Raw genomic sequence first — 16,259 nt, forward strand, 5'->3', positions numbered from 1 at the left:
TGTGTAGGGTTGACACACACTTCAAAAACACCTTCCTCTTTTAAGTTCTGTATGGGTGGTCACACAAGGTCACCACTTCCCTTCTGATAAATATAAGTTTTTTTATTTTTATTTTTTTACTTATCTCCGCACTTGAAAAAAGGAACTACACTCTGGGCACAGATGTCAGTTCAACATCAACATTTTGTTTTACATTTGGTTGAGGTGTCAACTATTGTGAATTCAATGTGAAATAAAAATAAATAAAAATAGTATCAACAAGGGCTTTCTACAAAATAGCAACATTAGCGCAGCTAGCTTGGAATCAAGACCACATGCAACACACGGACGTGCAATGCCAAACAACGCTACTGCCACCTTCTGGTTTGGAGTATTTTAACAAGGCTGAGTGGCTGACTGCTTCCAAGGTCTTTGCTCTGTGAACACAAAAGAGGTTGACTGCTGACACTGTTCAGAGGTGCTAAGTGCTGTTGGCAGGCAAACGTTTGACAATCCTACTGGTGCGTCTTGAGCTTTTAGTGTAGAGCAGGTCTCACAGACAGCGTAGGATTATACAAGACTATGTAGGTTACGCAATGTATGGAATGACAGCATCCATAATGTCTGTGAGGAATGCATTGCCTCTTGTGAAAATAACTTCCAAACACTAATAGGCACCACATATCAAATCAATTAATAAATCCATTGAACGCTTATGGTAAACCTAGAATGAGTTGCTCGGGGAAATGATGTTGATGTTCGATCCAGGTGCAGATTTCTTGGCCGTCTGAGGTGACTAAACATTCCACATAGTACAGCGTACGTGAAAGAGAAAGTTGGTTCGCAAAAGTCTTACGGGAAAAAAAAGTATTCTTCAGTGCCTTCTATCAACTCAATGTGCGGAGGCAAAGTAAGTGATTTCATTTTAGCTATCACGAGGCTCCTCTTAAGGACACAAGCAAATGCCTTAATCTGATGGGAGAGTAGAGCAATTGGCCAACTCTTAAGAGGAACAAGTTAAGCCATTGTCCTCTCTGTATTAGACCGCTGGTCCTGAGTGGTGCAGTAGTCTAAGGGAGCAGCGGTCTAAGGCACTGCATCTCAGCGCTAGAGGCGTCACTATAGAGCCTGGTTCAATTCCAGGCTGTATCACAACCGGCCGTGATTGGGAGTCCCATAGGTCAGCGCACAATGGGCCCAGCGTCGTCTGGGTTTGGCTGGGGTAGGCTGTCATTATAAATAAGAATTAGTTCTAAACTGACTTGCCTAGTTAAATACATAAAAAAATTACTAGATGGCTGAAGGGAAAATTACATGGGAAAAGGAAAGGTAAAGGAGATACCTAGTTAGTTGTACAACTGAATGCATATTCCGCATTTAACCCAACCCCTCTGAGTCAGAGAGGTGCGGGGGGCTGCCTTAAATTTACATCCACTGCCTTGCTCAGGGGCAGAACATATTTTTACCTTGTCAGCTCTGGGATTCGATCCAGCAACCTTTCGGACACCAGTCTTTTTCTTGATGGACAATCAAGCAATGAGCAAGAGCATAATATGATGACCCAAAGACTGTAGACTGTAGGTATACTGTAGGTTTCACAGACAGAGATTAACTCCAGTCCTGAACTAAAAAGCCTATATTTTATTTTGGGGCTTAATCGGTGTCCGGGAATCCGGCAGAAAATGTTCTTACACATCAATTGCTTTGCGCAAATCGCCTCGAGACAAGCTTATCCCTTTAGGCAGCAGCCGTTGACACTCATCGGACGATAGAAACATGATGCATACTGTGTGTAAACAGTGACACCGCTCCATTAAGATCCTAATATTTACATTAGCATCAGAAAACAAACAGGGCCAGTCACCTTGAAGCAGTTTCTCACACGCCATTCAAATATTTGGCTATAGTTTCAAACCGTTGCCCCAATGGCCCGAAACATTTATATGTCAAAGAAATAGCCTTGTGATGTGAGAGAGATTAACAATCCTCCGTAATCAACATACATGGACGTAACCATTAACAATGGAACAAATCATTTATCCACACTACCATGGAAGAGTTGAATACACAGAATAATCATTCATGTTGATAAGCTGATAGCTGGCATCAGTGTGTATTGTGACAGTGATAGTATCCTTTGACAAAAAGAGAGCAATGGAAAGTGAGAGGAGCCTTCATGGGAAAGTGGAATGCTTTGCAACGGACGCTCAAGGGCAAGTTGGTTTGCCCTGGCACTTACAGAAGCAATGTGTTCAGTTCAGACTGCAGATTCTCCACACTTGGTTGAGTTGATAACCAAACACAATTCAATATCACTATTTTTTTTTTTTTTTTTAAATGAGCTTGAAACCCTAGGCCTATTGTATTGTCTATTTTTTGTTTTACTCTGGGTTGAATTGAAACGATAGCGGTCGTTGAATTTGCAAATGCCCAATAGTATTGTCACATTTAATTTGCACTGTTAAACCCAACCTTTGGAATGACTTCAATAGCAGCAGTGAACCGATTTAGGTTTTAAGTGGAGATATCTCAGAAATCAGTCATTCATTCTCACTATAGCCATTGTTATTCATAGGCAGTGACAAATAGCATAGCTAAGTAGGGCTGGGCTTGGTTAAAACCCTGGCTGGGAGACCAAAGGGTAGCTGTAGTTAAATACATTTTCCAGTAGGAAGTGCTGCCCTGCTTATATATTTTTTCCATCTGATAAGTGGATATAGAGTCAAAGGTCTGACATTGTTTTAAGGGTAAAACTCAACATATATTATACAAGATTTATCTCTGTTGAAATTTGGTTACCATGATGACGTAATCCTGTGGCTGAAATTTTACACTCAAATCAACCGTTTACGTTGATGACTTTCTTCAAATCCAATGTATTTCCCACGTAGATTCCACGTCACAATACGTCCACAAATTACGTTTGATTCAAACACTTTGTGGCCAATGGGGTGCGCAATAATGTTCACAACAAAACTGTCAAAGTTGTAGGAAATAGGGTCTGCATAGCCACATGACGCAGTTACAAAAATAAAATGTGTAAATTCACTGACAAAGTTGATCAAGTTAAGTGGTTTTCAAATCCCTACCATGACTAATCATATGCATGGTAATATAATAGCCGACTAGTGACATTGTCATAGCCAACAATTAGCATATAATGTAGATTGCCTTCTAGCCAAATAGGTTACCTGTTTTACAATAGTTAAACTAGAAAAATAAGTTTAATTCCCAAATGAATTTTATACAGAACAGCAAGTATGCTATAATTAGTGAAATAAAAGTTTTACCCACCTGGAACAAAGTGGTGGAGAGCGTGAGAAGTTAGAAGAGAGAACCGTTAAAACAAGTGGTGTGGTGTGTCGTCCTTCAGGGCTGAGTTCAGTACGAAAAAAGGTAATGCAATGTTCAATTAAACGGAAACAAAGTTTTAAAAATGGGTTGGGGAACCCTGTCAGCATGGCCGCTTCGCTATAAATGTCACTCATTTCTTCAAGCCACACTCCGCCACACCCACCAAACGTATCTCAGTCTGTTCAAGAACTCTGGAGAACGTTCCGTTCAGCAGAAGCCGTTAGGCAATGTAGCGAACGTTTAATCAAACTGAACGCACCCATCGTAAAACGATTGTACCGCACTCCTTTTTAACGTTTTGATGAAACAGGAAAGGGTGGGCGGTTAAAGGAAAAGGTGGAGTCTTTTTTCAGTCGAACCAGTTTAGACCCGTACCAATGTGCACGCTGAAACTGATCAGGACATTGATTGTCTGCCCAAACTGAGAAAAATATATATACATATATATATATTTTTTAAACATACACTCAAAAACCTGTTTTAATGGTCTCCTAAACTAACCCATCACCTATAGGCCACCCAATGTGCCATTTATTACACCGCTTTAGGCCTACAGTACTGGCTCCCGTCTGAAAGCTGTGTAATAATGGCTGCAATTACGCTATTGACATCTTTTGACAGTTGACACCCGTAGCCTACTGTAAGGGGTGCAATGTAGCTTTATCCTAGGGATCCTGATCACTTATAGTTCAAGCTTGGCATTGCACACATTTTGTATAAATCGAACATGAATTTCAACATTGATTATTGGCAATTATTATTTTATGTGGGACTTCTGTTTAAGCTCTGGATTTCAAGAGGGACTTCTCTCATTTCTGAGCCCTTGGAAGCAAGATATGTAGCTGATGACATCCTGTGGATGTTGTGGATCACTGCAGGGGGCCTTTCACCTGTAATTCCCGAAACATCTCTTCAATGCAGCTGTGAGATACAGAACTCATGATTTATAAAAATACACTTTGATTAACAATGTTCAACACTATTTGATTTAGTATTTTTATTCAATAGGCTGTACACGTTCCGCGGATGTTATCGCAGGTACAGCGAAATGCTTGTTTCTATCTCCAACAATGCGAAAATACCTGACAATACACACAAATGAAGAACATAAATAAATACATATATATATATACACTTATTTTCGTATGCGATCGTGCATGAATATAAATGTACACAGTTGTGTCAAGTTGGCTTTAGGTGGTGGAACATTCTTCATACACACGGAAATGTGTGTGACAGTTCTTGACACAAACCGTGCGCCTGGCACCTACTACCATACCCCGTAGAGACCTGTGGATGGGCATATAGTCCGTATGGATAGTCTGTGGGAGAGCTGTAGTTGTTAGCCAATTAACAGTCTTATGGCCAGGGGATAGAAGCTGTTTAGGAGTCTGTTGGTCTGAGCCTTGATTCACCGGTCCCGCCTGCCGGATGGGAGTGTAGCCGCGTTGTAGTCTGCTGTATTTGTAACGAACAGGTCTAGTCTGGACAGTAGTTGTCTTTTATTTATCTGGATTGGATGGAATACATGCAATGCACTGGATGGTGAGCTTCTCAATACTGATGAAAAGTAATGCAAGCAAGTACCTGCACGAGGGAAGTTACATTACAGACAGCCTGCTAGAATGTGAGTTAACTAGCTAGCCTAAAATTGCACCACTTCGTAAACTCTTTCAGCAGAATATTTAATCAGAAATGGTTGGCTAGCAACACAACACTATTGGAATACATTATATCACAATTATATGACAATTCACTACTTCGAAACATTTATAACATATGCATTTACACATACCTCTCCTCAGTAGAACCAAAACATACTGAGAGGGAACTCCTGCGTCTGACTTGAAGGTACTGCAGGCCAGAGCAATATACCACAGAGCAATCGATACACTCACAATCCATGGATATGAAAGGATTTAGGTGAAATACACAAGGCAATATTAACACTCGTTACAGGAGCATGGAGAACGGTCCAGGTCTCAGTGGCTCGAGTCTATTTTTTTTGTAGATTTGTGACGCTTGATTGTGTATGTTGCACCAGACAATACATTTCTGCAAGTCAAAATTGATGGATTTGGTTGCATCATGACAATGAAATAGAAATTATAGCAGGTTGAGGTTTATTGGGATGAATCTTGTCCTGGAAGCAGAGCTGAGCGGTTTGAGAGGAGTGGAAGAGGGGGCCAGGGTGGCTTCTTCCCGCCCCTGTAGTACAGGAACCTCCTCTGTTGATTTGTAGGTCTTCCATTCACACACACACACACACACACACACACACACACACACACACACACACACACACACACACACACACACACACACACACACACACACACACACACACATACACAGATACAGCAGGGGCCTAGCAGACAAAGTCAGGATGTGACATCACTCACAGGAAGAGAAGCCAAACAACTTTTTTCAGCTTTTTTTTGTCTGCGCTGCTGTGTAACTGGTTGCTGAGTGAAGTTGGAGCCTCAAGGTCTGTTGGTGGCTGGGAAGGAGAGAGTCTCCATAGGATCCGGAGAGGGACAGATCTGCCTGGATCGTTGTCCAGAGGGAATTAAAGTAAAGGGGGCTGACCACGGAACTCTCCTTGGCCTTCCAAAGACTCCCCACATCATTCCAAGCCATCCACACGGACCCCGGCCAGGTACTGTGGGGAAACTTCCCTTTTTATCTCACGCTCTTTCTCTTTGTTCCATATGACTAGATCTTACTGAATTTGTTCCTGTGCATTAGCTACTGTTTTCTCTCTCCCACATACTGTATTTTTGAAGGACCTTGAAAGATCTATTGTTATTCTCCAGTGTCAGAAGGAAATTCCATGGAAAATCAGTAAAGTAATCAGGGTGCATAGCGGACCTGGTCCACCGTCCCACATACATGATCAGACATGCACCAGTCTGTAACTGGAGAGGCATGAAGACACTGAGAAGCAGTGAGGTCATAATCAAAAAGAAAGGACACATATCCCCTATCCCTTGGCCTATATAGACATTTCTTCTCTATGCACTGTCACTGTTATTAAATGACTCTGAGGTTTACTGCCCATGACTGGTATTCACATTTGTGGAACTGCTATGGATTTAGACTTAGATACCAAAACTAAGGGAGTGTAGTGGCCATCATCAAATCAGTTACCTATCCAGTTGTGGACCAGCTCCTTCTGTCATATGGTCATTCTCCAAGTGAATACCCAATGCCTGATCCACTAGAGATAATATAAATTAAGTACTGAGAAAGAGGATGATCCTGTTCACACCACACATACTGTGTAACAAACACCATACAGATGTGGAGGAAGCTGTCCAGAAGGAGAATGACAGTCATACTTTAGGCCTACTGTTCTGAGTAGTGAGAGCTGAAGCTCTTTGTCAAGTTTCTGCTACAGTCTGAAAGCAAAACTACAGTAAAATTACACTAAACCAGGTGGAATTCAACATTTCTACTTTGTCTCATTCTGGATTACTCTGTACAGTTCAGGCTCAGAGCACACAAATATGATTGACTTACACTGAGTGTACAAAACATTAGGAACACCTTCATAATATTGAGCTGCATCCCCCTTTGCCCTCAGAACACCCTCAATTAGCCGGGGCATGGACTACAAGGTGTCAAAAGTGATCCACAGGGATGCTGGCCCATGTTGACGCAAATGCTTCCCAGTTCCCACATTTGTGTCAAGTTGGCTGGATGTCCTTTGGATGGTGGATTATTCTTGATACACATGGGAAACTGTTGAGTGTGGAAAAACCCAGCAGCGTTGCAGTTCTTGACACACTGAAACCGGTGCACCTGGCACCTATTACCATACCCTGTTCAAAGGCACTTAAATCTTTTGTCTTTCCCATTCACCCTCTGAATGGTGCACATACACACTCCATGTTTCAATTTTCTCAAGGCTTAAAAATCCTTCTTTAACCTGTCACCTCCCCTTCATCTACACTGATTGAAGTGGATTTAACAGGTGACATCAATAAGGCATTATACCGTTCACCTGGATTCACCTGGGCAGTCTACTTGTATGTTCCTAATGTTTGTGTATATACTGTAAGAACAGAAACTGGTGCTCAGTTTAACCACACAAGCTGCACCATAACAAACCCAGGAAGTGTTGAGAGTTGCTGTGTGAAACGGGACGTGGGACATAAATGGGGATATAGTCACATCACCACCAGACATTGTCATTTAGAATGGTTGAAAGGAGCAACAGCAGATTCAAAACTATTCTAGAACATCACACTGTTTGTATTATATTCAGTATGCCTTTTGAAACAATATCTGTATGACTTCTTGAGAGCTGTAAATATGGCTTGACTTTTCAGAGCTCTCCACATGAAACTCTGTCATGGAAACTAACTCAGTAAAGAAAAGTAAACCTTCTAAACCATGGAGACAAGTAGCTCAGTGGGCTACCACTGCCCTGCACTGAACTCCTTCTATAATTCAGAAAGGCAGAGTTGCTGTGTTTTAGTGTATGTACACTAATGACCCACTGGAATTGTGATACAGTGAATTATAAGTGAAATAATCTGTCTGTAAACAATTGTTGAAACTAGATGTCCTAATCGACTTGTCAAAACTATAGTTTGTTATCAAGAAATTTGTGGAGTGGTTGAAAAACAAGTTTGATGACTCCAACGTAAGTGTATGTAAACTTCTGACTTCAAATACATGCATACATACAAGGACCTATTTCAAGGGCCAGATGGTTGTCAAATTGTAACCTACAACTCATTTTCCATAGCAGCCACCAGAAATGAATGCCACAAATGGATTCTTGTACACTCACTCCACTGTTGGTTTGTCCTCATATTTGGGGTCATATTTTATGTTCAGAGCAGGTTCACAATCACAACAATCACAGCTTTGCTTATCAAGTCCTTCAAGCTATTTCCTTTGTAAACAAGCTGACAATACTGTTTATACTTTGCTGATTTAGTTTGCTGATTTCTATCATGTTGCCTCATTTGCAGGCATGATAGTATTGTGGTACTTTGTTTGCAGGTATGATATCATGGGGGTAGAAGCCATTCTAACTTCTCATGACCTTTCTTGTTGTTTTCTCTATTTTTCAGAGAAATGTCCCTGCATTCCCAACCGCCCCCAATGTAAAGGTCACTGCCCTCAGAACTCCTCAGAGAACACCTTAACCTGAACAAACTTATGTTCGTGAAACCTGTCCAATTACCACTCAGGAACCCCCCGCACCCAACACACACACTGTCCATTAGTCCACCATTAAGACAATGGCGCTCTGTCTCGGACAAGTCTTCAGCAAAGACAAAACATTCAGGCCTCGGAAGCGCTTCGAGCCTGGGACCCAGCGCTTTGAACTATACAAGAAGGCCCAGGCCTCTCTGAAGTCCGGCCTGGACCTGAGGAAAGTGGTCCAGCTTCCTGAAGGAGAGAACATCAATGACTGGATCGCTGTGCATGTGGTGGACTTCTTCAACCGCATCAACCTAATCTACGGCACGGTCAGCGAGTTCTGCACCGAGCGCACCTGCCCCATCATGTCCGGGGGCCTGCGCTACGAGTACAGGTGGCAGGACGGAGATGACTACAAGAAGCCCACCAAGCTGCCTGCCTTGAAATACATGAACCTACTGATGGACTGGATTGAGACCAACATCAACAATGAGGACATCTTCCCCACAAGAGTAGGTGTGTGAGGACCTCATACTAAACCCTGAGGGACTCCTCTGTAGGGGGACTGTCTTTGAAGTTAGAGTTGAATCTATGGGGTGTGTGACCATGGAAGCTACTAGCTATATAAGGGTGCTTCAGGGTGCAAAGGTATATTGATGTTCAGGAGACATTCTTGGCTGCAATGGTCCTATAGAAAGTCAATGTACAGAACATTTTACAGCAGTAATTAAAACGAAAGCTCTTTGATGTTGATCTAAGTGGATGATAGTGAATGCTTCTGTGATGTTGCATCATACCCCACCTTCTCTGACAATACCTTTAATGTATCTAGAAAGGTTCAAGGATAGGTTAATTATACAATGAGGGTGGCATTTAGAAGAAATTGAATGAGGTACTCTGAGCCTATTGTTCATTGTTAAAGGGTTTAGGGAGGGAGACCTCTGTTTAGGGAGGGAGATTATGTAATGCAGTGGTTCCCCTTCAAACATTCAACCTCCTGCTGCGTACCCCCTCTAGCACCAGAGTCAGCCTGCCACACACACACACTATATGATACGATACATTTATTGAACATAAGAGTGAGTGTGAGTTTTTGTCACAACCCAGCTCGTGGGAAGTGACTCTTATAGAACCAGGGCACAAATAATAATATTATAATAATCATTTTGTTCTTTATTTAACCATCTTACATATAAAATCTTATTGTTAATCGGAAATTGTGAATAACTCACCACAGGTTAATGAGAAAGGTGTGCTTGAAAGAATGCACATAACTCTGCAGTGTTGGGTTGTATTGGGGAGAGTCTCAGTCTTAAATCATTAAATCAAGACAGGATACTCTGAGCACAGCCCAATCCAGAAATCTGGCAGTGGCTTCTGATTAAATTACATTTTCACAGAACTGCTTGTTGCTATTTCGATGAGGCTCTCTCTCTGGTTCAGATATCAGTAAGTGGACTGAAAGTAGGGCATGAAAGGGATAACAAATCCAGTTGTTTGTGTTATCCATTTCGGGAAAGTACCTGTGTAATTGCACACCCAACTCACTCAGGTGCATTGCTATATCACATTTGACATTGTCCTTAACCTCGTTCATTTGCTCACAAAAAAATCATACAATGATGGAAAGAGCTGTGTGTTGTCCTTGTTAATGCAGACAGAGAAGAGCTCCAACTTCTTAATCATATCCTCAATTTTGTCCCACACATTGAATATAGTTGTGGAGTGTCCCTGTAATCCTAGATTCAGATCATTCATGCGAGAAAAACATCACTCAGATAGGCCAGACGTCTGACCGCTTGCACGATGACAAGTTTTTCATACAAGTGACAATGATGGTCAGTGAAGAACTTTAAGCTCGTCTCTCAATTAAAAAACAAAAAACGTGTCAATACTTTGCCCCTTGATAACCAGCACACTTCTGTATATTGTAAAAGTGTTACATGGCCGCTGCCCATATCATTGCATAGTGCAGAAAATACACGAGAGTTCAGGGGCCTTGCTTTAACAAAGGTAACCATTTTCACTGTTGTGTCCAAAACGGCTTTCAAGCTGTCAGGCATTCCCCTGCCAGCAAGAGCCTCTCGGTGGATGCTGCAGTTTACCCAAGTGGCATCAGGAGCAAATGCTTGTATGCGCATTACCACGCCACTATGTCTCCCTGTCATGGCTTTTGCACCATCAGTACAGATACCAACACATCTTGCCCACCAAAGTCCATTTGATGTCACAAAGTTGTCCAGTACTTTCAAAATATCCTCTCCTCTCCTGGTTTCCAGTGGTTTGCAGAAGAGGATGTCTTCCTTAATTGACCTCCCATAAACGTAACGGACATACACCAGGAGCTGTGCCAGGCTTGCCACATCTGTTGACTCATCCAGCTGTAACACATATAATTCACTAGTTTGTATGCAAAGCAGTAATTGTTTCAAAACATCTCCTGCCATGTCATTGATGCATCGGGAAACAGTATTGTTTGATGAAGACATTGTCTGTATAGTTTGTTTGTCCTTTTCCCCCAGCATTGTCCCAGCCATATCTGCGGCAACAGGAAGAAATAAGTCCTCCAAAATAGTATGGGGCTTGCCTGTCCTAGCCACTTGGTAGCTCACCATATAAGACACTTCTAGACCCTTCTTATTAATGGCATCTGTTGCTTTTATACATGTCTTACTACTCGAAAGTCATCTTAATTCTTGCTCAAAAAACTCCTGTGGCTTATTTTTCAAATGGGCATGTTTTGCATCTAAATGTCTGCGGAAGAGTGAAAGTTTCATCGAGTTGTGAGAGAGTACTTTTGCGCATATAATCCACTGTGGCTGAGGAAAGGCACTACTCCCAATATATGTGAACCCCAAATCAATGTAGTTCTCATCATATTTGCGCCTCTTCGATGGTCCAACGTCCCTGTTTGTTGTTCGGTGCTTTCCCGGGTAAGGGGGCAGTAGCTCTTCGGCTGCGTCAGATTCACAACTGTCAGTGTCCATACTAGCTAGGCTAACAACAAATGTAGTTACTGATGCTAGCATTGGATGTGCTCATGGAAACAGAAACACTTGTGTCGTTGACAGGTGCAGGTGTAGTACTGCTATAGTACTGCTGGTAGTAGCATTACTACCAGTAGAGCTGGTATGTGTCTCTAATGGACCTAACTTTTTAAAATCAATTTTCGAGCAAACTGAATGAGCAGCAGCTACATTTGGTTACATACGGAACGTTAGTGGAATTCCCGCAAAGAGTGATGGTTAGTGATGGTTAATGTGAGAGTGATGGTTAATGTGATTGGATATTAATTATTTGACTAGGCTACCTGTATTTGATATTGTGTAGTTATTTTTGCTGAACACGGCTACTCAGGTGAGGGGAAAAAACTCACCCAAATGTATAGCCCCAAAGGGTTGCACATTTCCGTAACATTCCCCAAATTCCCAGTTTTTTTCCCTCAAAAATGTGAAGAATTACTATTGTTTAAAAAATAATGTGAATGCCATTTTTGTTTGACGTACCCCTGACGGCATTGCGCGTACCCCAGTTTGGGAATACCTGATGTAATGGAAACTGATGTCCAGCGTGTGGGTTTAAATGATCTTCAATGGAAACTCATGTGATTTGTGTTTTAATGCTAGTTTTTTAAAAAGCAATTATCAAAAAAATAATGGAACATAATTATGGAATATAATGATATTCTGAAAACAAACTGATTTTCATTAATGCATCCAGGGATGGTCTCTAAAAGGCATTTAATGTGGTTGGAAAGACGCAATGCTTAATTATAAGGTAACTAACTGTACAGTGTTCCTCCTCAGTGACTGTTCTATCCTTCTTGTTGTAGGTGTTCCTTTCCCTAAGAACTTCCAGCAGGTGTGTAAGAAGATTCTGAGCCGTCTTTTCCGGGTCTTTGTGCATGTCTACATCCACCACTTTGACAGCATCTGTAGCATGGGTGCCGAGGCTCACATCAATACCTGTTACAAACACTACTACTACTTCATCTCTGAGTTCAGCCTCATGGAGCACTCAGAACTGGAACCCCTGGTGAGAGAGGAGGTGTGGTGGTGAGTAGGGTTGCACATTTCCGTAACTTTCCCCAAATTTCCAGTTTATTTCTCAAATCCTGGTTGGAAGATTCCTCCATCCAGGATTTCTGGAAAACCATCAAATTTGGTGAAAGTTACCTGCATTTTTGCAACCTTAGGGGTGAGCTTACGGCACGATATTAACTCTGTTACACTTGGATGGGAGGTTTTTATTAATATATGTACAGTACATATATACAGGGCATTCGGACAGTATTCAGAACCCTTTTTGTTACGTTGCAGCCTCATTCTAAAATGGATCACATTTTTTCCCCCCTCATCAATCTACACAAAGTACCCCATAATGTCAAAGCAAAAACAGGTTGTAGAAATGTTTGCAAATTTATAAAAAATAAAACACTGAAATATTACATTTACATAAGTATTCATATACTCAGTACTTTGTTGAAACACCTTTGGCAGCGATTATAGCCTCAAATCTTCTTGGGTATGACGTTAAAAGCTTGGTACACCTGTATTTGAGGAGTTTCTGCCATTCTTCTCTGCAGATCCTCTCAAGCTCTGTCAGGTTGGTTGGGGAGTGTCACTGGACAACTATTTTCAGGTCTCTCCAGAGATGTTCGATCGGGTTCAAGTCCGGGCTCTGGCTAGGGCCCTCAAGGACATTCAGAGACTTGTCCTGCAGCCACTCCTGCGTTGTCTTGGTTGTGTGCTTAGTGTTGTTGTCCTGTTGGAAGGTGAACCTTCGCCCCATTCTGAGGTCCTGAGTGCTCTGGAGCAGGTTTTCATACTTTGCAACATTCATCTTTCCCTCGATTCTGACTAGTCTTCCAGTCCCTTCCGCTGAAAAACATCCCCACAGCATGATGCTGCCACCACCATGTTTCATTGTAGGGATGGTGCCAGGTTTCTTCCAGACATGACAATTGGCATTCATGGGAAAGAGTCCAATCTTGGTTTCATCAGACCAGAGAATCTTGTTTCTCATGGTCTGAGGGTCCTCTAGGTGCCTCTAGGCAAACTTCAAGCGGGCTGTCATGTGCCTTTTACTGAGGAGTGGATTCCGTCTGGCCACTCTACCATAAAAACCTGATTGGTGGAGTGCTGCAGAGGTGGTAGTCCTTCTGGAAGGTTCTCCCATCCCCACGGAGGATCTCTAGAGCTCTGACAGAGTGACCATCCGGTTCTTGGTCACCTCTGATTTCTCAGTTTGGATGGGTGTCCAGCTCTAGGAAGAGTCTTGGTGGTTCCAAACTTAAGAATGATGGAGACCACTGTGTTCTTGGGGACCTTCAATGCTGCAGGAATAACAAGAACTGTCAACTGTGGGACATTATATAGATAGGTATGTGCCTTTCCAAAGCATGTCCAATCTATAGAATAGGACCCCAATCAAGTTGCAGAAACATCTCAAGGATTATCAATGGAAACAGGATGCACCTGAGCTCAATTTGGTGTCTTATAGCAAATGGTCTGAATACTTATCAAATACAATTTATTTATATAGCCCTTTGTACATCAGCTGATATCTCAAAGTGCTGTACAGAAACCCAGCCTAAAACCCCAAACAGCAAGCAATGCAGGTGTAGAAGCACGGTGGCTAGGAAAAACTCCCTAAAAAGGCCAAAACCTAGAGGAATCAGGCCATGGGCTGTACCGGGTGGAGATTATAACAGAACATGAGATTGAGAGTGAGAGTGAGTGAGTTGAGTGAGTGAGTGAGTGAGTGAGTGAGTGAGTGAGTGAGTGAGTGAGTGAGTGAGTGAGTGAGTGAGAGAGAGAGAGAGAATAAGACAGGAGAAGTATGCAAACATTTCTAAAAAGCTGTTTTCACTTTGTCATTATGGGGCTATGTGTATAGATTGATGATAAAACAAGATATAATCCATTTTAGAATGAGACTGTAACATAACCAAATGTGGAAAAATTATACAAGAGATGCTTGTCTTTAATTGTTCCCTTTGCCACAGTCATTGGAATTAGTGATGCACTACTTGTTTCCCAAATTTGAATCATAAAAGAAAAGTGTTAGTCTTTGTAAAAAAATTTAAAAGTCTGGTTTGGTTTATATAACCATTATAAGTGAAATTACAGTCTAGTCAGCCATACGTAAGAATGTCACTTTCAAGTTGTTTTCTTTAGTGCAGCGATTCATTACATCTGAACCGTTGAAGGTAGGAGCTCTGAGGTATACAATGAATGTCTTCTGTTATCATCATTATGAAGTACAGATTCTACTTATAAATAACAATGAGACATGATGTCAACAATGCAATATGAGGGGAAATCAACCTTGTTAACATAAGACAGTGTGATGGATTGAGCATTTAGTTTTTCTGCTTTTGGTTGACTATAAGTCATCTGTTTTGTGAGTGGAAACAGCCGAATGAGTTCTCCTCAGATTATGGCTTTAGCCTATCTGTTAGGAAATGATTTTAGCATCATATAGCATATCAGCATAGGCATGTAGTTCTGTCTGTCACCTCAAATGAACAGGGCGATCTGGGATTGGTACATCCATTGTTGGACTTAATGATAGACAGTTATTCTTGAAGAATATGTCTTACTAAAACAGGGACGAGTGACCGCTTTGTTTTTGTTTTCCCAGATGGCCCTTTAATCGTAGCCCTGTTCAATGGAGAGAGCTTTGTAATAACCATTCTAATGTCTTGTTTTTGCAGCAAGGTAGGCATATAAAGCAATTATTTGTCAATATCATGTTAATCCCCCAACTTTACTCTCTCTTCTCTACCCTCAGAGGGCAATGACAGAGAAGATCTGTAACTAAACCACTTGGAAAATGGAGTTTACATCATTTCAGCATTCCCTGTGGCCTCCAAGAGACCCACAGCTTCAATACAACCAAACACTCAAACTAAAGGAATGGATTTTGAGTGGATTTGAAGAACTAAAGTGTTATCCATCCCAAGCATTACAAAGTTTGTTCATAAAGTGACATTTTCAGCCAATAGTCTATATGTTTTATGAAAAAGGACTGTTCTGCTTCCTATAGTGCTGTGACATGATGCAGCGCTCCAGTCTTCTGAGCTTTATTGTAATTGTAGTAATGTTTAGTAATAAATATTCTAGCTCTGTTTTATTACGCATGTATAGTTCTTGACATCATCAACTTTGGAAATGTTTGCGGCTTCGAGGTGTTTGAGACACTGTGTAATGGATGGAAGGTCACAACCATAGAGATAGATAGATGACTCATCTTTGTATCTGTGCAATTATAGAGTCTGTGACAGCATGGGCATTGAGGCTATCTCCATTTTGAAGTAGTACATTTTCTTCTTCACAATTGGGTGATCCCTCCTGATGACCTGATTGGACATGACTCCAACAGGGTCACCAGGAGGGATCAACCAATGAAGTTGGAAGTCCAGCCCATTTTACTACATTAAAATGGTGGAAGCTCTAAATGGTGCTGCCCATGCTAATATGGCCTTTTGGCCACTAGAGGCCTCTATCATTCTCTATGGTAACAACACTAGACCTGTCTCCATTGATTTGCATTTTTATGACAAATATGTGTGGAATGTGTCCCAGCCAGACAACTTGAAAAACAAGTGTCCAGGGATGTGCAGAATGACAAGTATGGACTCATACTGGGAATTACTTACTTAATTTTAATTTACACAAAACCAGTTTAAACCTTACTCTGTGAGACTGATCTGATGTGTAAACTGATTCAATTTCCAAGTATTAAGAGCCTATTTTACCCTT

The 16,259-nt window shown here is 41.5% G+C and overlaps 2 protein-coding genes and 1 long non-coding RNA gene across 5 annotated transcripts in view; 1 reads left to right on the forward strand and 2 right to left on the reverse strand.

Moving 5' to 3' along the window:
* The window catches only part of elovl1b (ELOVL fatty acid elongase 1b), a 29,173-nt gene extending 25,768 nt beyond the window's left edge, over positions 1 to 3,405 (reverse strand). The window contains exon 1 of the mRNA XM_029633637.2: positions 3,274 to 3,405. The gene's annotated coding sequence lies outside the window, so the exon portion shown is untranslated. The remainder of the gene's footprint in view (positions 1 to 3,273) is intronic.
* A 910-nt stretch (positions 3,406 to 4,315) lies between these two features.
* Positions 4,316 to 5,292, reverse strand: LOC115109067 (uncharacterized). Its single transcript, XR_003860470.2, has 2 exons — positions 5,129 to 5,292; positions 4,316 to 4,843 (listed from the first exon to the last, which is right to left on the reverse strand). It is a non-coding gene; the product is annotated as an uncharacterized LOC115109067 (long non-coding RNA).
* Positions 4,793 to 16,259, forward strand: mob3c (MOB kinase activator 3C). 3 transcript variants are annotated; one of them, XM_029633640.2, is made up of 5 exons: positions 4,793 to 4,878; positions 5,809 to 5,992; positions 8,421 to 9,009; positions 12,326 to 12,528; positions 15,289 to 15,633. In XM_029633640.2, the coding sequence occupies exons 3-5, from the start codon at positions 8,592 to 8,594 to the stop codon at positions 15,316 to 15,318; spliced, it is 651 nt and encodes a 216-aa protein (XP_029489500.2). In that variant the 5' UTR covers positions 4,793 to 4,878; positions 5,809 to 5,992; positions 8,421 to 8,591; the 3' UTR covers positions 15,319 to 15,633. The 3 variants fall into 3 exon arrangements, with proteins under 3 accessions (XP_029489500.2, XP_029489499.2, XP_029489501.2); XM_029633639.2 differs by having other exon boundaries at positions 4,836 to 4,960; XM_029633641.2 differs by lacking the exon at positions 4,793 to 4,878 and having other exon boundaries at positions 5,538 to 5,992; positions 12,326 to 12,548; positions 15,289 to 16,259.

Source organism: Oncorhynchus nerka, linkage group LG25 (genome assembly GCF_034236695.1).
Source record: "Oncorhynchus nerka isolate Pitt River linkage group LG25, Oner_Uvic_2.0, whole genome shotgun sequence".
In the NCBI taxonomy this organism is placed as follows: Eukaryota; Metazoa; Chordata; class Actinopteri; order Salmoniformes; family Salmonidae; genus Oncorhynchus; species Oncorhynchus nerka.

What these genes read in the sequence shown, in the direction of transcription:
- mob3c (XM_029633640.2), top strand. Translation starts at nt 8,592, where the DNA reads ATGGCGCTCTGTCTCGGACAAGTCTTCAGCAAAGACAAAACATTCAGG. An exon ending in CATCTTCCCCACAAGAGTAG is followed by an intron (nt 9,010 to 12,325) that starts GTGTGTGAGGAC and finishes TTCTTGTTGTAG; the next exon opens with GTGTTCCTTTCCCTAAGAAC. An exon ending in ACTCAGAACTGGAACCCCTG is followed by an intron (nt 12,529 to 15,288) that starts GTGAGAGAGGAG and finishes CTCTACCCTCAG; the next exon opens with AGGGCAATGACAGAGAAGAT.